Raw genomic sequence first — 19,458 nt, forward strand, 5'->3', positions numbered from 1 at the left:
TGTGTGTGTGTGTGCGCGTGTGCACCCACATGTGTATGTTTTGATTGCTTAAAAATAGAAAAGGAGTGTCCATTCTTGCCTCCAGACAGTATGTGATGGGCTGGTTTGGAGCAGTGATGAGACACATACGATTTCAGATATCTTAGAGTACAAAACAAAATAAGATGCATTTTGGGATAATGAAACACAACGTTTCTAAATCCATCTAATTGCACTTTGTTCAGGCCGTGTTTTTCTGTCTTGTCTTCAAAGACAGAAAGTGTGTTTAAGTCTCTTGCTGAAACCCAGTGTACTATTCTTCATTCTACAGGACAGGAGATCTCTCTTGATCTTTGAGTCTATAACAGACACACACAACTAGCTGCAGGGCTCAGTCTGGCAGCAGCTCCTGACCTCAGCCGTCAGCACTTCCCCTTCTTGGTGCTTGCAGAGCGTCGTGCTGATGACCTCTTTCTAGATACTTACCTGACATCTGTTGCACAGAATCCACCACCTTCTCCTTTTGAAAGGAGGTGTACATTTGCCCTTCTTCTCACCTCTCCCCCAGCCTGTTATCTTGGTTTTCTCAGAGATGAGAAATCGTGATTCACAGAGTTCCTATGTAAAGGCTGTGAGTTGTAATTCATCAGTGCCACAGCCAAGTGCTGGGAGCCAGCTTCCCAACAAGTGTGGGCTCTTGGGCCTACCCAGACCTCTGAGCTGGTGCTTGCATGGCACTGCGGGGCAGTCTGTGCCATTTCTTTCCCTCCCATCTCTCCCCGAGTTCCCCTCCTGGCCTTGCCAGTGCTGCAGCTCAGCCCGTCTCTGTGCTCCAAATGGTTTTGTGCTTTGCTTGTGCCTCTAGTTCAGCCCAGGCCTTCCTGGAAGCCACAGCAGTTTCTCCTGTCCATGTGACAAGCATGTCCCAGCAGGCACCTTGAACTCAGGCTAGCTGGCAGTTGGTTGCGACGGATGGCATGAGAGTCTGCGGTGGGGATCCGGGGTCCCGAATACGGGTCCTCAGCTGTGGCAGGGCCCCATGCCTTCCTTAGCCTCCCAATCAGTGCAGTGTTAGAAAAGCCCACCTTTCTGAGGCCCCCTCTCAACACTGCCATAAGCAGTCTCTCAAATGCCCTGGAAGTTAGGTCAGGACCAGCCGCTCAGTAAGTTCCCGGTGGTGCCACCCTGTAGCAGCAGCTCATTCCGTCACGCAGAACATCAGCCAGAGGGAGCCAGCGTGGCTTCACGGCCCACCCCATGGGAAATGCCTGACTTTCTCCATGTGGGTCTCTCTCCAGGAAAGCCTCCCTTTCCCACTCCGCTTAAAACCCACCCATCCTTCCAAGACACAGTTGCCCAGCTCTTCCCTGAGAATCTCCTTGCCATTGGGTGCGCTCTTGCACTCCTCCGAGCCCCCTCGCCGACAGCCCTTTGTTCACTGGTTACGGTGGTGGCCCCCTCTGCCCAGTTGCCTGCTTATTTAGATACTTCTTTTTTCTTTTCTCCGAGGCAAGGTCTCACTCTGTTGCCCGGGTTGGAATGCAGTGGCACACTCATAGCTCACTGTAGCCTGGAACTTCTGGGGTGAAGGGGTCCTCATGCCTCATCCCCTCGGCTAGCTGGGACTGTGTGTTTATGCTCGGCTAATTATTTTGTAAGTATTTGTAGAGACAAGATCTCTCTTTGTTGCCCACACTGGTCATGAACTCCTGGCTTGAAGTGATCCTCCCACCTCAGCCTCCCAAAGTGCTAGGATCTGCGCCTAGCCGAGGTACTCATCTCATTCTTCCTACTGTGCGCAGCGTCTGAAGATTGAGTCTGCAAATTGCTCGTTTGCAGAGTGTCCTGTACGTAGCACCTCCCCAGAAAGCGCGTTCGCCTTGAGTCGGTTGAATTGTTGAATGCGTTTTTCTCTGCCTCCTGGTTGTCCTGTAAACCCACTGTGGTCTGGAATTATGCTGTGTATGCTTTCATGCAGCTTGGAAGAGTGGCTTCGAGTCCACGCTTATGCATTTCATTGATCAAAAGATCAGTAAATGGTCCTATAGTTTTTTTCTCCTTTTAGTTACAAAATAAATCAGCAGCAGGGCATTTTCCTGACAGTCTTCCTTAAACTGCTTCTCTCCCGTCGCTGAGTGTACAGGGCGACAAGAAGAAGTGTGGGGTGTGACTGGGACCCCAGTGGCTGGACTGAGCAGCTGACCTTCACACTGAGGCCGGCGTGGAGGAAGGAGCAGTTCACATGCAGCCCCTCTGGGGGGAGCTCACCTTTGTTGCACTGTGAGTTTTTAAGAACATTGACTGAGCATCTCTTATGGGCCTGGCCGTGAATAAAGCAGAGAAGACCCCTGACTCCCAGGGACCTGTGCTGGAGTATCGTCCTGAGATCTTCAGTCCTGGGTCATGAAGAGGGACAGTCAGCCAGAGCGTAGCCCATGTGCCGGTGCCTGGTTCAGAGGATGTCTGTCGCAGAGGCTGCCTCTTTCTTCTTCTTCTTCTTCTTTTCTCCTCTCTCTTTTCACTTTCCCATGGTGCTGAGGATGCCTCTCAAGCCGCACATGTGAGTAGGTCATTCTGTGTGGGACCTGGCGTGTCTGCACACGGCTTGGTGTGGGCTGGTGCTGCCCCCCTCCATTGGTGACCCTGACGTTTTTGTCTTCACTGGGCAGTGCTCCCCACAGGAGGAGCCCATACAGGTGGCTAAGATGCTGCTGCTCTCTGCGTCTGAGGGGATAAAGCCAGGCTCTTCTGTCCATGGCAGAATGCCAGTTCTCCCTTGCTGGTGACTCCAGCGCATGGAATCAGAACGTTGGCACTTCGGGTCCTCATCAGAGAATTCAAGCATGAATGGTCTGTGGTCTGACACTTGTCAGAGCCCTTTTGAAACATCTGGCAGTGGAGGGAGAGGCGCCCTCACGGGCATGTTCGCTGTCCTGTCTCATGGGTCAGGGAGCTCGTCTCTTCGCCTAGCAGCGAGGTCCAGCCAGCCAAATACCTGTACCGAATTGATTTCATGTATGCCTTCAGATTTTCTGAGTCATTTAAAAACATGCCTGTTTCAACTGGGTGTGGTGGCTCACACCTGTAATACCAGCACTTTCAGAGCCCAAGGCGAGTGGATCGCCTGAGGTCAGAAGTTCAAGACCAGCCTGGCCAACATGGTAAAACCTCATCTATACTAAAAACATAAAATTAGCCAGGTGCAGTGGCTAATCAGTGTCATTGCATATGAGGACCTTCCTGACAAATGCATGTCTGAATTCAGTATCTGGAAAACACTACTCTGCAGATGAGTTTGTGAGAATCAAGAGAATATTTTGACCCAGGATGCTTTTCTTTTTTGCTTTGGCTGCCAGGAAACTCAACTAAATCCATTGCCCAGCTGCAGTAATGAATTTGGCTGATTCCACTGTCCATGTCGACTGAGCGTGAATCTGTGTCTGGACAGCAACCCAAACACATCGACATCTAAAAGGACGCAGTGACATTTCCTGTGACGTGACATGGACTGTTGGACCAACTATTAGACCACCTGTTACTTAGTAGACCCAAGCCGCCAAAAATCTCTCTCTGGCTCAGATAGGCTGTCTTCAGAAGACACAAAAGCACGGCCTCCTGGTGGAGGTGAACTGCTTCAGGCTGCTCACATGCTCTCTTGCAGGTACCCGGTATTGCCGTGTTTCCCTCGGAAAGTCACCTGTCCTGTGGTACCTCTGTAAGGTTGCTTAGGTGTTCTGGGGGTACCCCGGTGCCAATTTGGGAACCACAACCCTAGTTTAAATGCGTTCCCAGCCCCTTGAGCTGTGCCTCGTGCAGTGAGGATTTGGGGTTCCCCTGAGCCCGGCTGTCTCCTCTAGTCATAGGAGGCAATATCCAGCTAAGGCGGCTCCAGAAAGAGTCGGGTGCCCGAGCCGCCATCACACGCAAGGTCTGCTTGGAGGTGGTCCCCGCATACACCCCTCCCCTCCAGCCCCACATTCCTCCTCTCCAAACTGGGAGTGAAAGCAACAGTGCTGCCCCAGCAGTGTGAAGTTTTTCAGGATGCAATGTTTTGTACAGTTTTACTCCTTGAAAGGTATGAGCTACTCTGATACTAGGGTCGTTGATTTCTCCTCTGAGCAGTCTGCTGAGCACAGCTGAGGGACATCTTCAGCTTTGCCCCTTGAGCCGGGAGGACCATAACACATTTCCCTAACTTGTTTCTTCTAAGGCCCTTCATATAGTGCCTCACTTACTGTGATAATCCTACTGATTAGGGAAAAGAGCAATTCACATTCACATTTTAATTTTATTTATTTATTTTTTGAGACAGAGTCTCGCTCTGTCCCCTGGACTGGAGAGCAGTGGCGTGATCTCAGCTCACTGCCTCCTCCACCTTCTGGGTTCCGGCAACTGTCTGCCTCAGCATCCTGAGTAGCTGGGACTACAGGTGCATGCCACCACGCCCGGCTCCTTTTTGTGTTATTACTAGAGACGAGGTTTCACCATCTTGGCCAGGCTGGTCTTGAACTCCTCACTTCATGATTCACCTGCCTTGGCCTCCCAAAGTGCTGAGATGACAGGCGTGAGCCACCACGCCTGGCCTCACATTTTTCAAAGAGGAAAATGGGATACAGATTCAAATGATTTCCCGTTTTGATTTTTCGTTTGTTTGTTTTGTTTTTTGAGACAGAGTCTTACTCTTCCGCCAAGGCTGGAGTGCAGTGGTGCTATCTTGGCCCACTGCAACCTCTGCTTCCTGGGCTCAGGTGATTATTGTGCCTCAGCCTCCCGAGTAGCTGGGATTACAGGCACCTACCACCACACCTGGCTAATTTTTATATTTTTAGTAGAGATGGGGTTTCACTATGTTGGCCAGGCTCATCTCGAACTCCTGACCTCAGATGATCCTCCCACCTCAGCCTGTCAAAGTTCTGGGATTACAGGCATGAGCCACCCTGCCTGGCTTTCTTAGGTTGATTTGTGATGGAGCTGAGACTCAAGGACAAAGCGGCAAGTTTTTCCTTGTTTGGGCCACCAGGGAGTCAGCAAACCAGGTACCTTAATCAGAGGGGTGGGGAGGAGGCAAGTTCAGGCCTCCCTCAGAGACACAAGTGTTGTCTCGGGTTCCGGTGCCCCCCTCCACAGTGCACCTGCCCTTCCTGCACAGCACCCTGCATGGACAGCTGGAGCAAAACACAGAGACCCAGCTCCAGGGCTGGGGTTAAGTGATGTTTCCATCTTACAGTTGAAACGAAGGTTCAGGCCGGGCAGGTGGCTCACGCCTGTAAACCCAGCACTTTGGGAGGCCAAGTTGGAAGGATTGCTTAGGCCCAGGAGTTTGAGACAAACCTGGGCAACATGGTGAGACCTCATCTTTGCAAAAATAAATAAATAATCATAAGTTAGCCAGGCATGGTAGGGCATGTCTGTAGTCCCAGCTACTCAGGAGGCTGGACAGGAGGATCACTTGAGCCTGGGAGGTCAAGGCTATAGTGAGCTGAAATTCACCACTGTACTCCAGCCTGGGCAACAGAGTATGAATCTATCTCAAAAAAAAAAAAAAAGAAAGAAAAAAGCTGGGTGCGGTGGCTCATGCCTGCAATCTTAGCACTTTGGAAGGCTGAGGCACATAGGTCACCTGAGGTCAAGAGTTTGAGAGCAACCTGGCCAATGTGGTGAAATGCCCATCTCTACTAAAAATACAAAAAGTAGCCAGGCATGGTGGCAGGAGCCTGTACTCCCAGCTACTTGGGAGGTTGAGATAGGAGATTCAGTCGAACCTGGGAGGTGGAGGTTGCAGTGAGCCAGGATCACACCACTGCACTCCAGTCTAGGCGACAGAGCAAGACTCCATCTCAAAAAAAAATAATAATAATAATGATAATAATAAAAGTCTCAGGTAAAAGCTCGCCGAGTATGTATTGCCACAGACAGAATGTTGGCAAGGTAACTTGGCAATACCGATCACAAGCCTTACTAACGTGCACACCCTTTGGCCCGCAGTCGACACCTAGAAATGCCTCCTCAAGCATCCGAGATGGTGCTGTAAGACGTGCGGGTGACATGGGGTCAGGAGCGCTGCTTCTCCAGCTGCCCTGTGTTCCTCGCCCAGACTCTTCCTGGCCTCTCCCTACCCTGCCTTACCACAGCTTTCACAGGGGAGACAATCCAGGCACATATGCGTGTGATGTTGTGTGTGTTGTCTGTCGCCTGAGGTTTTGCAGACTTTGGGTGATAGGAGAAGCACATTTGAGGTTCTTAGGGACACTAAAAGAGAGGACGATGGCAAGGGGAAGACTTACAGAAAGTTCCAGGTTCTTTCCCCTGGGAGCCCTTGTCTGATTGCCCAAGGCCAGCCTGCTAGAGAAGCCACAGCTCTAGTTGTTCTGGGATGCTGGGGAAATCAGTGTGAGCACAGCTCCATGGGGACGTGGCGGAGCAGCCACACCAGGCAATCCCATGAGTTCCTTCTACAGCTGGAGGCTTTGGGGTGAGAGGAAGCGGTGGCGGAAGTGGGGCGGAGGGGCTTGCAGCAGGAGGTAAGGAAACCCCCTCCAGAATACAGACCACTGCGGCCTCTTCTCCATGAGCAGTGGCTTCCTGGCCTCGGTTCTTGAACTTTCTAGAGCAGTTACCTTAGGGCCTGCGTGCTTCATGTTCCCTCTGGCCGGGTCACCTTCAGGTCTTTTCAATGCTGGTTCTCCCTCTTTCTGTCTCAGCTCAGAGGTCTGCCTCCCCAACCTCCCCATCCAAAGAAGCCACTTCTCAGCCCCCTCAGGGCTGTGGCTTTGAGATCACCTCTGTAGCACTTAGTGCTGTTTTGTTTTTTATTGTTGACTGTCTCTTCTCCCCTCCCGCCCCTGGTACACACACACACACACACAGACACACACACACAGACACAAACACACCCATAAGGTCTCACTCATAGCCTTATTTCTAGCCCCTTGCACAGTAACTGGTGCATAGTAGATGCTCAGTACATGTTTGCAGAATGAATGGATGTTTGTTGACTTAGAATTTTAGCCTAACTTGATTGGGGAAACCTTCATCATGGGGGCTACGACACCAATTGCAAAGTGTAACCTCAGGGGGCTTTGCAGTGCTTCAGGCATGTTCATATCTCCAGTGACACAGGGTCCTCTGTGGCCGAAAACACCATTTCTCAGAGTCTGGGACCTGAGGTGGGCTTCAGTACCTTTTTGCATGTAGACCATAGCAGATGGGCTGGGGTGCAATCCACAGATGGGTTTTTTGACCCTCAAAGTGTTGTGAAATAAATTTAAATGGGTTACCGGTATTGAAAAATAGGAAGATTTCACGTAATGAGATTGCAGCATCCCTTAGAAACCTGTGGAAGACCTGATGCCCTGAAGTCTGCATTCCTGAATAGCAGCACTGGGCTGGCTCTGAGCAGGGGCAGTGTGGGCCGCCTGCTGAACCACCCCCTCTGTTTTCGCCAGCTGGCCCAGGCAGGTAGGCAGGCACCCGAGACTATGACCCTGCCATGTGACAGTGGCCATCGCTTGTCCTGCCTGGAGGCCCATGATGACCTTTCCTTCCTAAAGGAAGAGGGTGGGGTTTCTTCTGCCATGTCCATACACAGTCACTGCTGTGATGGCTGAGATCCCTGAGCTGAGGGGTCTGGGGACGGGGTGGTGCAAACTGCCACTGTTTGGCACGCAGGACCAGCCCTCCTGCTACCCATCTGCTTCTTCTCACTTTGTGCCTCTCCTGTGATGTCACCTCTGTGCTTGCCCATGGAGGCGGCACTAAGCTCTAAGGGCTTCTGGGAGAGGGTGACTTGTGAGAGCATCTGACCAACCCGAGAGTGCCTGAGGCTGGATCAGAAATAGCCACAATCATCCAGCTTGATTTATTTATTTAGAGACGGAGCCTTGCTCTGTTGCCCAGGCTGTAGTGCAGGGATGTGATCTCAGTTCATTGCAGCCTCCACCTCCCCAGTTCAAGAGATTCTTCTGCCTCAGGCTCCCGAGTAGCTGGGATTACAGGTACCTGCCACCACTCCTGGCTAATTTTTGCATTTTTAGTAAAGGCAAGCTTTTGCCATGTTGGCCAGGCTGGTCGTGAACTCCTGACCTCAGGTGATTCACCTGCCTCAGCCTCCCAAAACGCTGGGATTACTGGCGGGAGCCGCTGTGCCCAGCCCCAGCTTGATCTTGAACCTCCTGTGTGTGGGCTGAGACACGGCCCTGCTACCACTTGAGCGGCTTCCAGATACTGTGACCTGTTTCCTTTTGGCCTCTGAACCGTGAGTGTTTGCCACGCGTCGTCAGGATAATGAACAAAACGAAAGAGAACGTCACCCCATGCCGGCACCGGCAGACACGTCGGCATGCTTTCCCATGCGTTTGCATATGTGCACGTGACTGTAATTAGAGTTAAACGCACTTCCTCTCACTTCAGAATCCCTGGCACCCAGAACGGGGACGGCAGGCAGCAGCGTCCGGTAAACACTGGCCAACTGCAGAATCTTCTGTGAACTTGCCTAGAAAGGGAGCGCTTTCCTAACTGCGTCGTATACTCGTCACTGCTGCCTCAACTTTTTAACATGGATTTGTCATTTTACTGCATTGATTTTTTTATTTTTTTGAGATAAAATCTTGCTCTGTTGCCCAGGCTGGAATGCATTGGTGCTGTCGCAGCTGACCACAACCTCCATCTCCCGAGTTCATCCGATTCTCCTGCCTCAGCCTCCCGAGTATCTGGGATTACAGGCACGCGCCGCCACGCCTGGCTAATTTTTGTATTTTTAGTAGAGACAGGGTTTCACCATGTTGGCCAGGCTGGTCTTGAACTCCTGACTTGAGGTAATCCATCTGTCTCGGCCTCCCAAAGTGCTGAGATTATAGGCATAAACCACCATGCCCGGCCCATTTTATTATATTTAGATATTTTTTCGATTCTCCTCCCCAGTTAATCAGGATTATACATAGTGTTGCAGTGAGCGTTTTTCTCCACATAACTGTTTTTGAGTGTTTTGAATTATTTTCTTAGGATAAATTCCAAGCATTTGAATTCCTTAATCAGAAGAGATAAAAATACAAATAATAGAAATTGCCTTTTGAGTACTATTTATCCCTATTCCAGCAGTGTTTGAGAATGTTAATTTTACCATAACTTTAGCAGTGTTTAGATAGTTTTTAAATTTTTGCTAATTTAGTATAGGATGGTACCTTGTGACTTTAATTTGCATTTTTATATTGTGGTTATTCGTATGGGTTGAAGAATTGTCTAAGCCTTTATTAATTGTGTTTCTTTTCTTTTTTTTTTTTTTTTGAGACGGAGTTTCGCTCTTGTTACCCAGGCTGGAGTGCAATGGCGCGATCTCTGCTCACTACCACCTCCGCCTCCTGGGTTCAGGCGATTCTCCTGCCTTAGCCCCCCGCGTAGCTGGGATTGCAGGCGCGCACCACCGCATGTGATGCTGTGATGCTGTGTGTGTTGTGTGTTGTGTGTTGCCTGAGGTTTTGAAGACTCTGGGTGAGAGGAGAAGGACATTTGGGGTTCTTGGAGACACTAAAAGAGAGGAGTGTCTTGAGATTGATGGCAAGGGGCAGGCTTACAGAAAGTTCCACCTTCTCCCTGCAGGGAGCCCTTGTCTGATTGCCCAAGGCCAGCCTGCTAGGGAAGCCACAGCTCTGGTTGTTCTGGGATGCTGGGGAAATCAGTGTGAGCACAGCTCCATGGGGACGTGGCGGAGCAGCCACACCAGGCAATCTCGTGAGTTCCTTCTATAGCGGAGGCTGTGGGGTAAGAGGAAGTGGTGGGAGAAGTGGGGCGGTGGGGCTTGCAGCAGGAGGTAAGGAAACCCCCTCCAGAATACAGACCACTGCGGCCTCTTCTCCAAAAGCAGTGGCTCCCCAGCCTCCTTGGTTCTTGAACTTTCTAGAGCGGTTACCTTAAGGGCTGTGTGCTTCATGTTCCCACTGCCCAGGTCACCTTCAGGTCTTTTCAATGCTGGTTCTCCCTCTTTCTGTCTCAGCTCAGAGGTCTACCTCCCCAACCTCCTTGAGCCAGTTCTCAGCGCTCTCGGGGGGTCTAATTAGCCTGGCTAATTTTTGTATTTTTAGTAGAGACGGGGTTTCACCATGTCCCCAAAATGGTCTTGATCTCCTGACCTCAGGTGATTCACCCGCCTCAGCCTCCCAAGGTGCCGGGATGACAGCGAGGGCCACCAAGCCTGGCCTGTAGTTGTATTTCCTCTTGGGTGTCTTGCCGACTTGAGTGGTTTGTGTAGCTGTTAGAATGTAGATTTCTTAGAGTTGTGTGAATTTGTAATACAGATACCACGGACTCCATTGTCCTCTCACATTTACTATAAATGTTTCCTAGTGTGGTTTCTCGTTTCTCATGCCAGGCATGTTACTGTGGGTGTGGCTTTCTGTTCTGTGGCGAGTGAGAATGTGCTCTTGGAAGGGCCTTGAGTCTCTGAGCCAATCTTGATGCCTTAGCTGGAGACCCATCAGAGAGTACGGACTTTGGCCGGGGACGCAGATGGCACGGGGAGACGCCGATCAGCCACTCACCGCTCTCCAGCCCCCTGAGCTGTGGCCACTGCCTTCTGAGCTCATCAGGGCGCTTGTTGCTGTCCTAAGCTTGAAAGGTCTTCAGAGCTGAGGTCGTGCTTCTCTTCCAGACCAAGGCTTGCTGTGTGGGGCTTCCCTGAACATGCCCTTCATCACTCTGGTGACCCGCAGCCAGCCTTTTCTCCGTCTGACTCAGGGTATTTAAAAATACCCCAGGCTGGGGGATTTGGAGGAATCCATAATTGATCGGTGAGCATTAAGCTCTTACAAGGCAGAAAAGGCCATTCTGCTATTGAATTGTCCTCTGAAGATGCGTTCAGCAGTTTCACAGCTACCTCACTGGCAGGCGTTGTCCTAGATACTTGGGCTCTAATAGAGATAGGGCTGAGGTTAGAGGTGTGCTCTTCTCTGAGGGGCTGTCAAGAGGGTGTCCCCTTCCCCCTTAGCTGTCTGCCTCTGTACTGGCGAGGAAGGTTTCCTAGTACCTCCTGAACCAGCAGCCAGGAGACCTGGGTTAGAATTGAAGATTCAAATCCACAGAGATACTGCTGTCTGTCAGTAAAGCAAGCAGAATGATAAACGAGGCTGAATAAACTGCTGGAGTCTGCGGAGGAATCAGACATTCATTTTGAATAGGAGCAGAGTGGAGCTTCTCAGAAGATGCGGCCGTGGAGAGCCTGGAGGGATGAATAGAACTCCATGTGGGAATGGCGGACGAAAGAGGAGGGGAGTGGAGGAGAGGGCTGCCCAGCCTGAGGAGCCAGGGGGTGTGTCATCGTCCAGGACGGCTGCAGTGCCGGGAGAAGGGACAGGTCCAGATGACAAATGTCATGCTTAGCAACCATCAGAGGGTTTGAGAAGGATGCTGAGAGGGGACATATCTCTGACAGTCTGGGAATGGTCTATATGAGAACAGAGCCCAGGAGGTGAGGTGTCTGTCACTCAGCAGGTAGGTTCTTCCACAGCCACCGATTCCAGTGACAGCAAGTGGGCAGGTGCATCGTCCCCGGTGATCCTCCGTTTCCAGCCCAGGATGGGCCTTTTCTGTCCTGGCAGTGGGCTCAGTCTTGGGGCTGGAACGGAGAGGAGGCCAGCAGACGCAATGCCTGGACAGTCTGTTTGCAGAGCTGGGAGAAATCCTGACTGTCCATGTTTTTTTGTTCATTTATTTAACAAGTATTTATTGAGGGCCTACCACGTAGCAGGTATTGAACAGTAAAGTGGATGGCAGGAAGATGATGGCACCCCAAATTTTGGAAGAGCAGAGATTCCTCTCTTTAGGGGAGTGTGTGATTAAGGATCAGTGCTAACGTCCGTGTCTGTGTTTCCATTCCAGATGCTGTAGGCCCAGGTGAGCTGCTTCGGAGGACTCATTCTTGGTGGCCAGCAGTGGCCCGCAGTTACCAGCGGCTTGTGAGCTCGGTGGACTCCTGCTAACGAAACTGGGACACCAGTCTGCTGGGCTCCCCGCCAGGCATCCTCCCCAGCAGCTCCTGCATCCATGGAGGCCCCAGAGGTCCCTGTGGGCTCCCTAATCGACTTTGGGCCTGAGGCACCCACCTCTTCTTCCCTGGAGACACCGCCCCCTGCGTTGCAGGACAAGGATGGCTCCCTGGGGGACGGCGCGTCAGAGAGTGAGACCACTGAGTCTGCGGACAGTGAAAATGACATGGGCGAGTCGCCCTCACACCCGTCCTGGGACCAGGACCGCCGCTCCTCCTCCAACGAGTCCTTCTCCTCCAACCAGAGCACCGAGTCTACCCAGGATGAGGAGACCCTGGCACTCAGGGACTTCATGCGTGGCTACGTGGAGAAGATCTTCTCTGGAGGGTAAGGGGCCCGTGTAGAAGAGGCATCCTGGCATGGCCACAGGGCCCAAGGGGACCCACCTCTTGCCCTTGGCTCTGCCTCTCCTCAGGGTGCCACCTGGGGCCAGAGCTTCCATTTCCTCATCCGCCAGGGATGACCACTGCAGGGGCCTCATTCCACCCCAGGCTACACGCAGAGCCACGTGGGGAACGTTTAAAGAATACCTGAGTCTGGACTTCAGTCCACACCGATTACAACAGTTCTCTAGGGTGGGGCCCAGCAACACAGTATGTGCGGCTCCCAGGTGATTTGGAAGGGCAGCCGTGCAGAGAACCCCTGGAAGGGCGCACTCCAGAGGCCCCAGCTCACAGGTTCCCGTCGTCCCCGTGAGCTCCATTATTTTCTGTTTGTTTGTTTTATTTCTTTCTTTTCTTTTTTTTTTTTTTGAGACAGAGTCTGGCTCTGTCACCCAGGCTGGAGTGCAGTGGTGCAATCTCAGCTTATTGTAAGCCCTGCCTCCCGGGTGGAAGCGATTCTCGTGTCTCAGCCTCCCGAGTAGCTGGGATCACAGCCATCTGCCACCATGCCCAGCTAATGTTTGTATTTTTAGCAGAGATAGGGTTTCACCCTGTTGGCCAGGCTGGTCTCGAACTCCTGGCCTCATATGATATGCCAGCCTTGGCCTCACGAAGTGCTGGGATTACAGGCGTGAGCCCCCACACCTGGGGTAGTTCTGTTACCTTCTGATGCATGTTGTTCCTGAATTTGTTTCATGCATTCTTAAGTGAAGCTTTGGAAGGGGCTGTCTCTGGCAGTCAGCACTTCTTCCTTCTTACTCATCGCTCTGATCACTCCGCCACGCTCGTCTCAGTTCTTCATAGCTAAACACAAGGGCACTCGCTCTGCACCTGAGCATTTGTAGGTTAGCCACTCCCAGCACTCCGTGTCAGAGCTATAGTTGGCTAAGAGGTTGTAGTTACTCACTGAAATTAAATATAGGGCAACATAAGATAATAAAGCTGTGGTTACCCATGCTCACGTGCTCATAATTAGCAGATTCTATTTTTTAGAGACAGGGTCTTGCTCTGTCGCCCAGGCTGGAGTGCAGTGACACAGTCATGGCTCACTGCAGCCTCCGCCTCCTAGAGTCAAGCAGCCTTCCCATCACAGCCTCCCAAGGAGCTGGGACTAGAGGTACATGCCACCATGCCCAGCTAATTTTTTTTTTTTCTTTGAGACAGCGTCTCACTCTGTCACCCAGGCTGGAGTGCGGTGCTGCAGTCATAGCTCATCACAGCCTCAAACTCATGGCCTCAAGCAGTCCTCCTGCCACAACCCCCCAGAGTGCTGGGATGACAGGGGCGAGCCACCACACTGGCCAGCAGCTGATTCTGAAGCCGCTGTTTGCATGGGGCCCTTCCCTGCGCCTCTGGATGGCCTTTCTTTTGTGGTTCTTGAGGGTAAAATAAGAGTACTGACAACTGGAGCAGCAGGAAGGGACAGTGTGAGGCTGTGGCATCCACTGAGAAAGCCGGGGTCTGTGCATCGACCTGATCTTTCCCTCCCGCTTCACGGCCTCTTAACATCTCAGCGGCGGGAAGGAGGACGCGGACAGACCCCGGGGCCATGGGTCTCCCACCATTCACAGCAGCGCACTAGATACAGATGGGCTTGCTGCTGTGTTGGGTGTGGGCCAGCAGTATTGGCAACTCCTGGGAGCTTGTTGGAAATGCAGAGTCTTGGGCCCTGCCAGGCCCCACCAAGTGAGAATGTGCCTTTCACAAGGTCAGTAGACGGTTCATACACACATCAGTGTCTGAGAGGCACTGGCCAAGGGAAAGTTTTCCAGTCTAATTAAGGCAATTAGAATTTATGGCCAGGCACATGGCTTACATCTGTATTCCCAACACTTTGGGAGGCTGAGGCGGGCAGATCACTTGAACCCAGGAATTTGAGACCAGCCTGAAAAAATAGTGAAACCCCTTCTCTACCAAAAAAAAAAAAAAAACCCAAAAATTAGCCAGGCGTGGTGGCGTGTACCCATAGTCCCAGCTACTCAGGAGGCGGAGGTGGGAGGATCACTTGAGCCAGGAAGGCACAGGCTGCAGTGAGCCATGATCATATCACCGCACTCCAGCCTGGGTGACAAATGGAGACCCTGTCTCAAAGGATAAAAAAAAGAGGATTTTGCCTTTTGAGCCTGCATAGTCCATTGTCTCCCACCGTGGTTGAAGTCCCTCATATGGATACTGGCAAGGGCTGACTTCGTGCTTTTCATGCCTGCTTTCCATTTGGTGGAGACCAGCTCAGTTTTCTATGTGGTTAGAAAAGGGAGCCATCATATGACAATCCAAATATCTGACTATCTAAAAATGCATTTATGGGCTGGGCACAATGGTTCACACCTGTAATCCAAGCACTTTGAGAGGCGGGCAGATCACCTAAGGTCAGGAGTTCGAGACCAGCCTGCCCAACTTGATGAAAGCGCATGGCTACTAAAAACACAAAAACTAGCCAGTCGTGGTGGTGCGCGCCTGTCATCCCAGCTACTTGGGAGGCTGAGGCAGGAGGATCGCTTGATGCTGGGAGGGAGAGGTTGCACCGAGCAGAGATTCTGCCACCGCATTCTAGCCTGGGCAAGACAGAGCGAGACTCCGTCTCAAAAAAAAATCAACAAAATAAGAATGCAGTGATCTTTGATTTGAATGCGTTTTAGGAGAGCAGATGTTGCTTCCTACTTGTTTAGTTTGACCAACACTGAGAGGAGGGCGCTTTCTCTGAGCACACCCCAGTTAATGAAAAGGGAGAACGCCCGGAAGTTTGCTCATTTGCCGGGAAAGGCAGTCTGTATCTGCAGCCTGTCGGCATCACAGAATGCGGACACCTGAGTCAGGTGCATCTTCACACGCATTCCAGAAACTACTGCAAAAGCCTGCAGACACCCATTTATCTGATGTTGGTATTTAGAGTAGTTGAGAACCAAGGTACTTTCTACAGAACCCTGAATGAATGAAGATCCCACAAGCCAAGTGATCTTCAGGCTTCGGCTTCATGTTTGAGTCTTTAAATTTGGGGAAGGGTATCGGCCCCTTACCAAGAGTGAGGAGAAGTGGCCTGAGATCAGTGGGTATGGCATTTATCCTAGTGGTGGTGACACCCGGGTGGAGGTTCCCAGTCTCCATCCCTCACACACACAGCAGGGGACGGTCCCAGCCGTGAACAGCCTTGCTCTGGAAGTGCAGAAGGATCAGTGAGCACCCCGCTGACCAGTGGGAGATGATTTTCTTCATGGCATCAGACCTCGGCATGAGTATGCTGAGACAGAAAATTCAGGAAGTCTTAGATTCAGGGGCCGGTTCCATGCTGACCTCATCATCAAAAACTAGTGGGAAGTCAGAAAGCTGGAGAACCAAGACCTGTTAGGGTTCATGCCCTTATTCAGGCACAGACCTCCCCAGGCAGGGGTCAGGAAGTGCAGGGGCAAGGACACAGGCTTTGGAACCGGGAAGCCTGGATGGAACTCTGGTTCTCCACTCTCAACCTGGCATCTGATTCTCCAGGCCAGCTCCTCGCCTTTGAAATAACAGTAATGCCCCTTCCTCATGGGACTGCCCGGAGGCTGTCAGGAGCCCAGTGCCTGCGCTGGGCTGGAGAGCAATGCTTTGTTAGTTCCGTCTCCTTTCTCTTCCACTATGGCTCCAGGGGATTGAAAAGGGTTTTTTTTTTTTTTTTTTCTCCTCTGTTCTTTTTTTTTTTTCTTTTTTAAGAGAGGACTTGGACCAGGAGGAGAAAGCCAAGTTTGGAGAGTACTGCAGCAGTGAAAATGGAAAAGGCCGGGAGTGGTTTGCCCGATACGTGAGTGCCCAGGTAAGGGAGAGGTGATGGGAGGATGGGCACTTACTCTTACGGAAGAATCTTAACAGAACAAATTATGAAGAATCTTCATGTACAACAAATTTCACCTTATCCTGTAATGACACTCTGGAGAAAAGGGTCAAGGGAAATGACCCAACAGAAAAAAAAGTTAAACTTACCCAAAAATGTTCTGAAAAGGAGTGTTTAGAAGAGCAAGAGACAGTTTGGGCACGGTGGCTCATGCCTGTAATCCCAGCAATTTGGGAGGCCGAGGTGGGAGGATCGCTTGAGCCTAGGAGTTCGAGAGCAGCCTGGGGCAGTATAGTGAGTCACCCCCTCCTTCCCCCATCTCCAGAAATTGAAAAAGAATAGTGAGAAACAGTAAGCAGCCCATTTGGACATCGAACTTTAAGGGAAGGGGTAAGAAACTGGGCTTTCAACTTCATGAAATTCCAGTAAAGCTCATTTTTTAAAGGCAAGCATGTGAGTTATGTGCGTACATATTTTTATTAATCCACAATACTGGGTTTTTGTTAAAAAGAAATATGAAAAATTTCAAGACCGTGACAGCCATGTGAAGAACAGTATATTAATGAAGTTTAGGAAAGAATTAAATTTTGTAAATATCCAGTAGGTGCTTCTTTTTTTCCTGAGTGGCCTAAGTTCTTAGTTTTTAAGTATTTTATCAGAAATTATTTACTTTTCATGGAAAAATTAGAAAATGCAGATAAGCAAAGAGAAGTTAGTCACCCACAAATCCACAGCCTGGAAATAGCATTGTCACTGTGGGGTTTTGTTTCTCATGCCTTTCCGTGTGTGGATGTGTATGAAGGTCCTACTTTGAAAAATCTGGGAAGGACACCGAGGGGAACACTTGGGTGTGCCCTGCCCAGGGATGGTTGGGTGCAGGTGGCTGCGCTCTGCCCGAGTCTGGCGGCGGGGGGGGGGGTTCTGTAGTGCAGAGGCAGCGGCCATCCTGGGCCCCCATCCCAGCTGCATTTAGAAACGCTCAGAGTGGAAAGCCCGCAGCTTCGCTGAGTGCTGCCTGTGTCACCTCGAACCTCAGTGATGTGTCTGGCCTCTTTCTGGACAGCGCTGCAACTCCAAGTGTGTCTCCGAGGCAACCTTCTACCGCCTGGTGCAGTCTTTTGCAGTGGTGCTGTTTGAGTAAGTAAGGCCATTGCTCAAAGCCTCTGTCCTGGCAAGCTCCCTTTCCTCCCTCCCTCCCCGCCCAGCCATGTCACAACCCGGCCGTGAGTCATATCCACAGTAGTCATCAGGATGTAATTGCTCTGCTATACCCAGCATCAGCTAAAAGGCACAGTCGTGACCAGCATCTCCTGGGAGCGGGGCTGGCGGTCCTTAGCCGGCAGTAGAATGAGAGGACTGCAGCTGGGTGTGAGGAGCATCCTCTGTGCGGGTCCTCAGAGCCACGTCATGATGATGTACTGGGGCCCTACCCTCCGGAGATCTGGCACTTTCTCCAGTTCCTATTGTGAATTACTTCAGACTCAATAACCGCCCATCCCATGAGCAAATAAACACTCAATGATACGTTGGGACGACTGTGGCCTTCCCTGCGTGTGCTGATGAGGCACCGCTGGGGCCTTTGATCACAGAAGCCCGTGGTAGGCAGTGATGGGTGGTGGAAAGGGCACGGCCACCAGCTGGAGATTTGGGGCCAAATCCCATCTCTGACCTTGCTTACTTGTGAGATTAGGGACCCAGACTCCATAATGCACAGACCCCTTCTCAGGAGCATGACTCTCTGGGGTCACCAGACCAGCTTCATGCCTCCAAAGTATGAAATGGAGGGGATACCTCTCGGCCTTGGGGAGACTGGGCAGTGGCCTGACCAACCTGGAGCCTCAAGAGGCAGATTCTGGGGCTGGGAGCCTGGGGGCATATCTGCAACCCACTATCCCTGTTGCCTGCAGAAGGCCTCCAGGCAGCCCCTGCTTTGGACCCCGCGCCCTCTCCTGGTCCTGGCTCCTCCCATCACCAGCTCCCCTCATCACTGTGTTTTTGTCCTTCCAAGCCTGAAAAATCTCCCTCCTTTACTTCCCTGTCTCCCAACCAGAAGGGAGCTGCTCTCTTGAATCACTTTCTTTCTTTCTCTTTCCTTCCTTCTTTCTTTCTTCCTTCCTTTCTTCCTTTCTTTCTTCCTTTCTTTCCTTCCTTCTTTCTTCCTTCCTTTCTTCCTTTCTTTCTTCCTTCCTTCCTTTCTTTCTTTCCTTCCTTCTTTCTTCCTTCCTTCCTTTCTTTCTTTCTTTCCTTCTTCCTTCCTTCCTTTCTTTCTTCCTTTCTGTCTTTCTTTCTTCCTTTCCTTTCTTTCTTTCTTTCCTTCTTTCTTCCTTCCTTCCTTTCTTTCTTCCTTCCTTCCTTCCTTTCTTTGTTTCTTCCTTTCTTCCTTTCTTTCTTTCTTCCTTTCTTTTTTTGACACAGAATTTTGCTCTGTCACCCAGGCTGGAGTTCAGTGGTGCAATCACAGCTCTCCACAGCCTCAATCTCCCGGGTTTGAGGGATCCACCCATCTCAGCCTCCCAAATAAGCTAGGACTACAGGTGCATTCCACCACACCTGGCAAATTTTTAATTTATCTTTTCTTTGAAGCAGGATCTCACTCTGTCTCCCAGGCTGGAGTGCAATGGTATCTCAGCTCACTGCAACCTCCGCTTCCTGGGTTCAAGCAATTTTCCTGCCTCAGTCTTCCAAGTAGCTGGGACTACAGGCATGTGCCACCACGCCCAGCTAATTTTTGTATCTTTAGTAGAGATGGGGTTTCACTATGTTGGCCAGGCTTGTCCCGAACTGCTGACCTCAGGTGATTCACCTACTTCAGCTTCCCAAAGTGCTGGGGTTATAGGAGTGAGCCACCATGTCTGGCCATATTCCATACACACACACACACACACACACACACACACACACACGTATGTATATATATTTTTTTAAGTAGAGACGAGGTCTCGCTATGTTTCCCAGGCTGGTCTCGAACTCCTGGGCTCAAGGGCTCCTCCTTCCTGAGCCTTGTGAATTGCTAGGATTGCAGGTGTGCCCCACGCCCAGCCTGCTCTCTTGAGTCCCAGTTCTCCTGCATCTTCATGTCTCTCCCCTTTCTTTCTTGTCCTTTAAACCTGGGCATATACTGGAAGAAGAAGACCAACAAAAGGAAGATCCCTATTTTTCTTGCTTTCTCAGGATACCCCCAAGTCTGAGACCCATTTCCCCTCTGGGGTCTGGGCTTCAGAGCTGGCCAGGGGAGGGGCTCAGAAACCTTGGC

General features: G+C 51.1%; 1 protein-coding gene across 23 annotated transcripts in view; it reads left to right on the top strand.

The window, feature by feature from the left end:
• The window catches only part of KIAA0513 (KIAA0513 ortholog), a 62,981-nt gene that overhangs the window by 24,042 nt on the left and 19,481 nt on the right, over window positions 1–19,458 (top strand). For 15 of the 23 annotated variants that reach the window (XM_078357891.1, XM_035282261.3, XM_078357903.1 and 12 more), the window contains 3 exons: window positions 11,848–12,341; window positions 16,088–16,187; window positions 17,269–17,342. In XM_078357891.1, coding sequence (XP_078214017.1) covers window positions 12,013–12,341; window positions 16,088–16,187; window positions 17,269–17,342 — 503 coding nt within the window. In that variant the 5' untranslated portion in view covers window positions 11,848–12,012. Of the gene's footprint in view, window positions 1–3,335; window positions 3,641–11,847; window positions 12,342–16,087; window positions 16,188–17,268; window positions 17,343–19,458 lie in introns of all 23 variants that reach the window. The other 8 variants (XM_078357893.1, XM_078357899.1, XM_078357907.1 and 5 more) reach the window with 1 other exon arrangement.

Source organism: Callithrix jacchus, chromosome 20 (genome assembly GCF_049354715.1).
Source record: "Callithrix jacchus isolate 240 chromosome 20, calJac240_pri, whole genome shotgun sequence".
Lineage (NCBI taxonomy): Eukaryota > Metazoa > Chordata > Mammalia > Primates > Cebidae > Callithrix > Callithrix jacchus.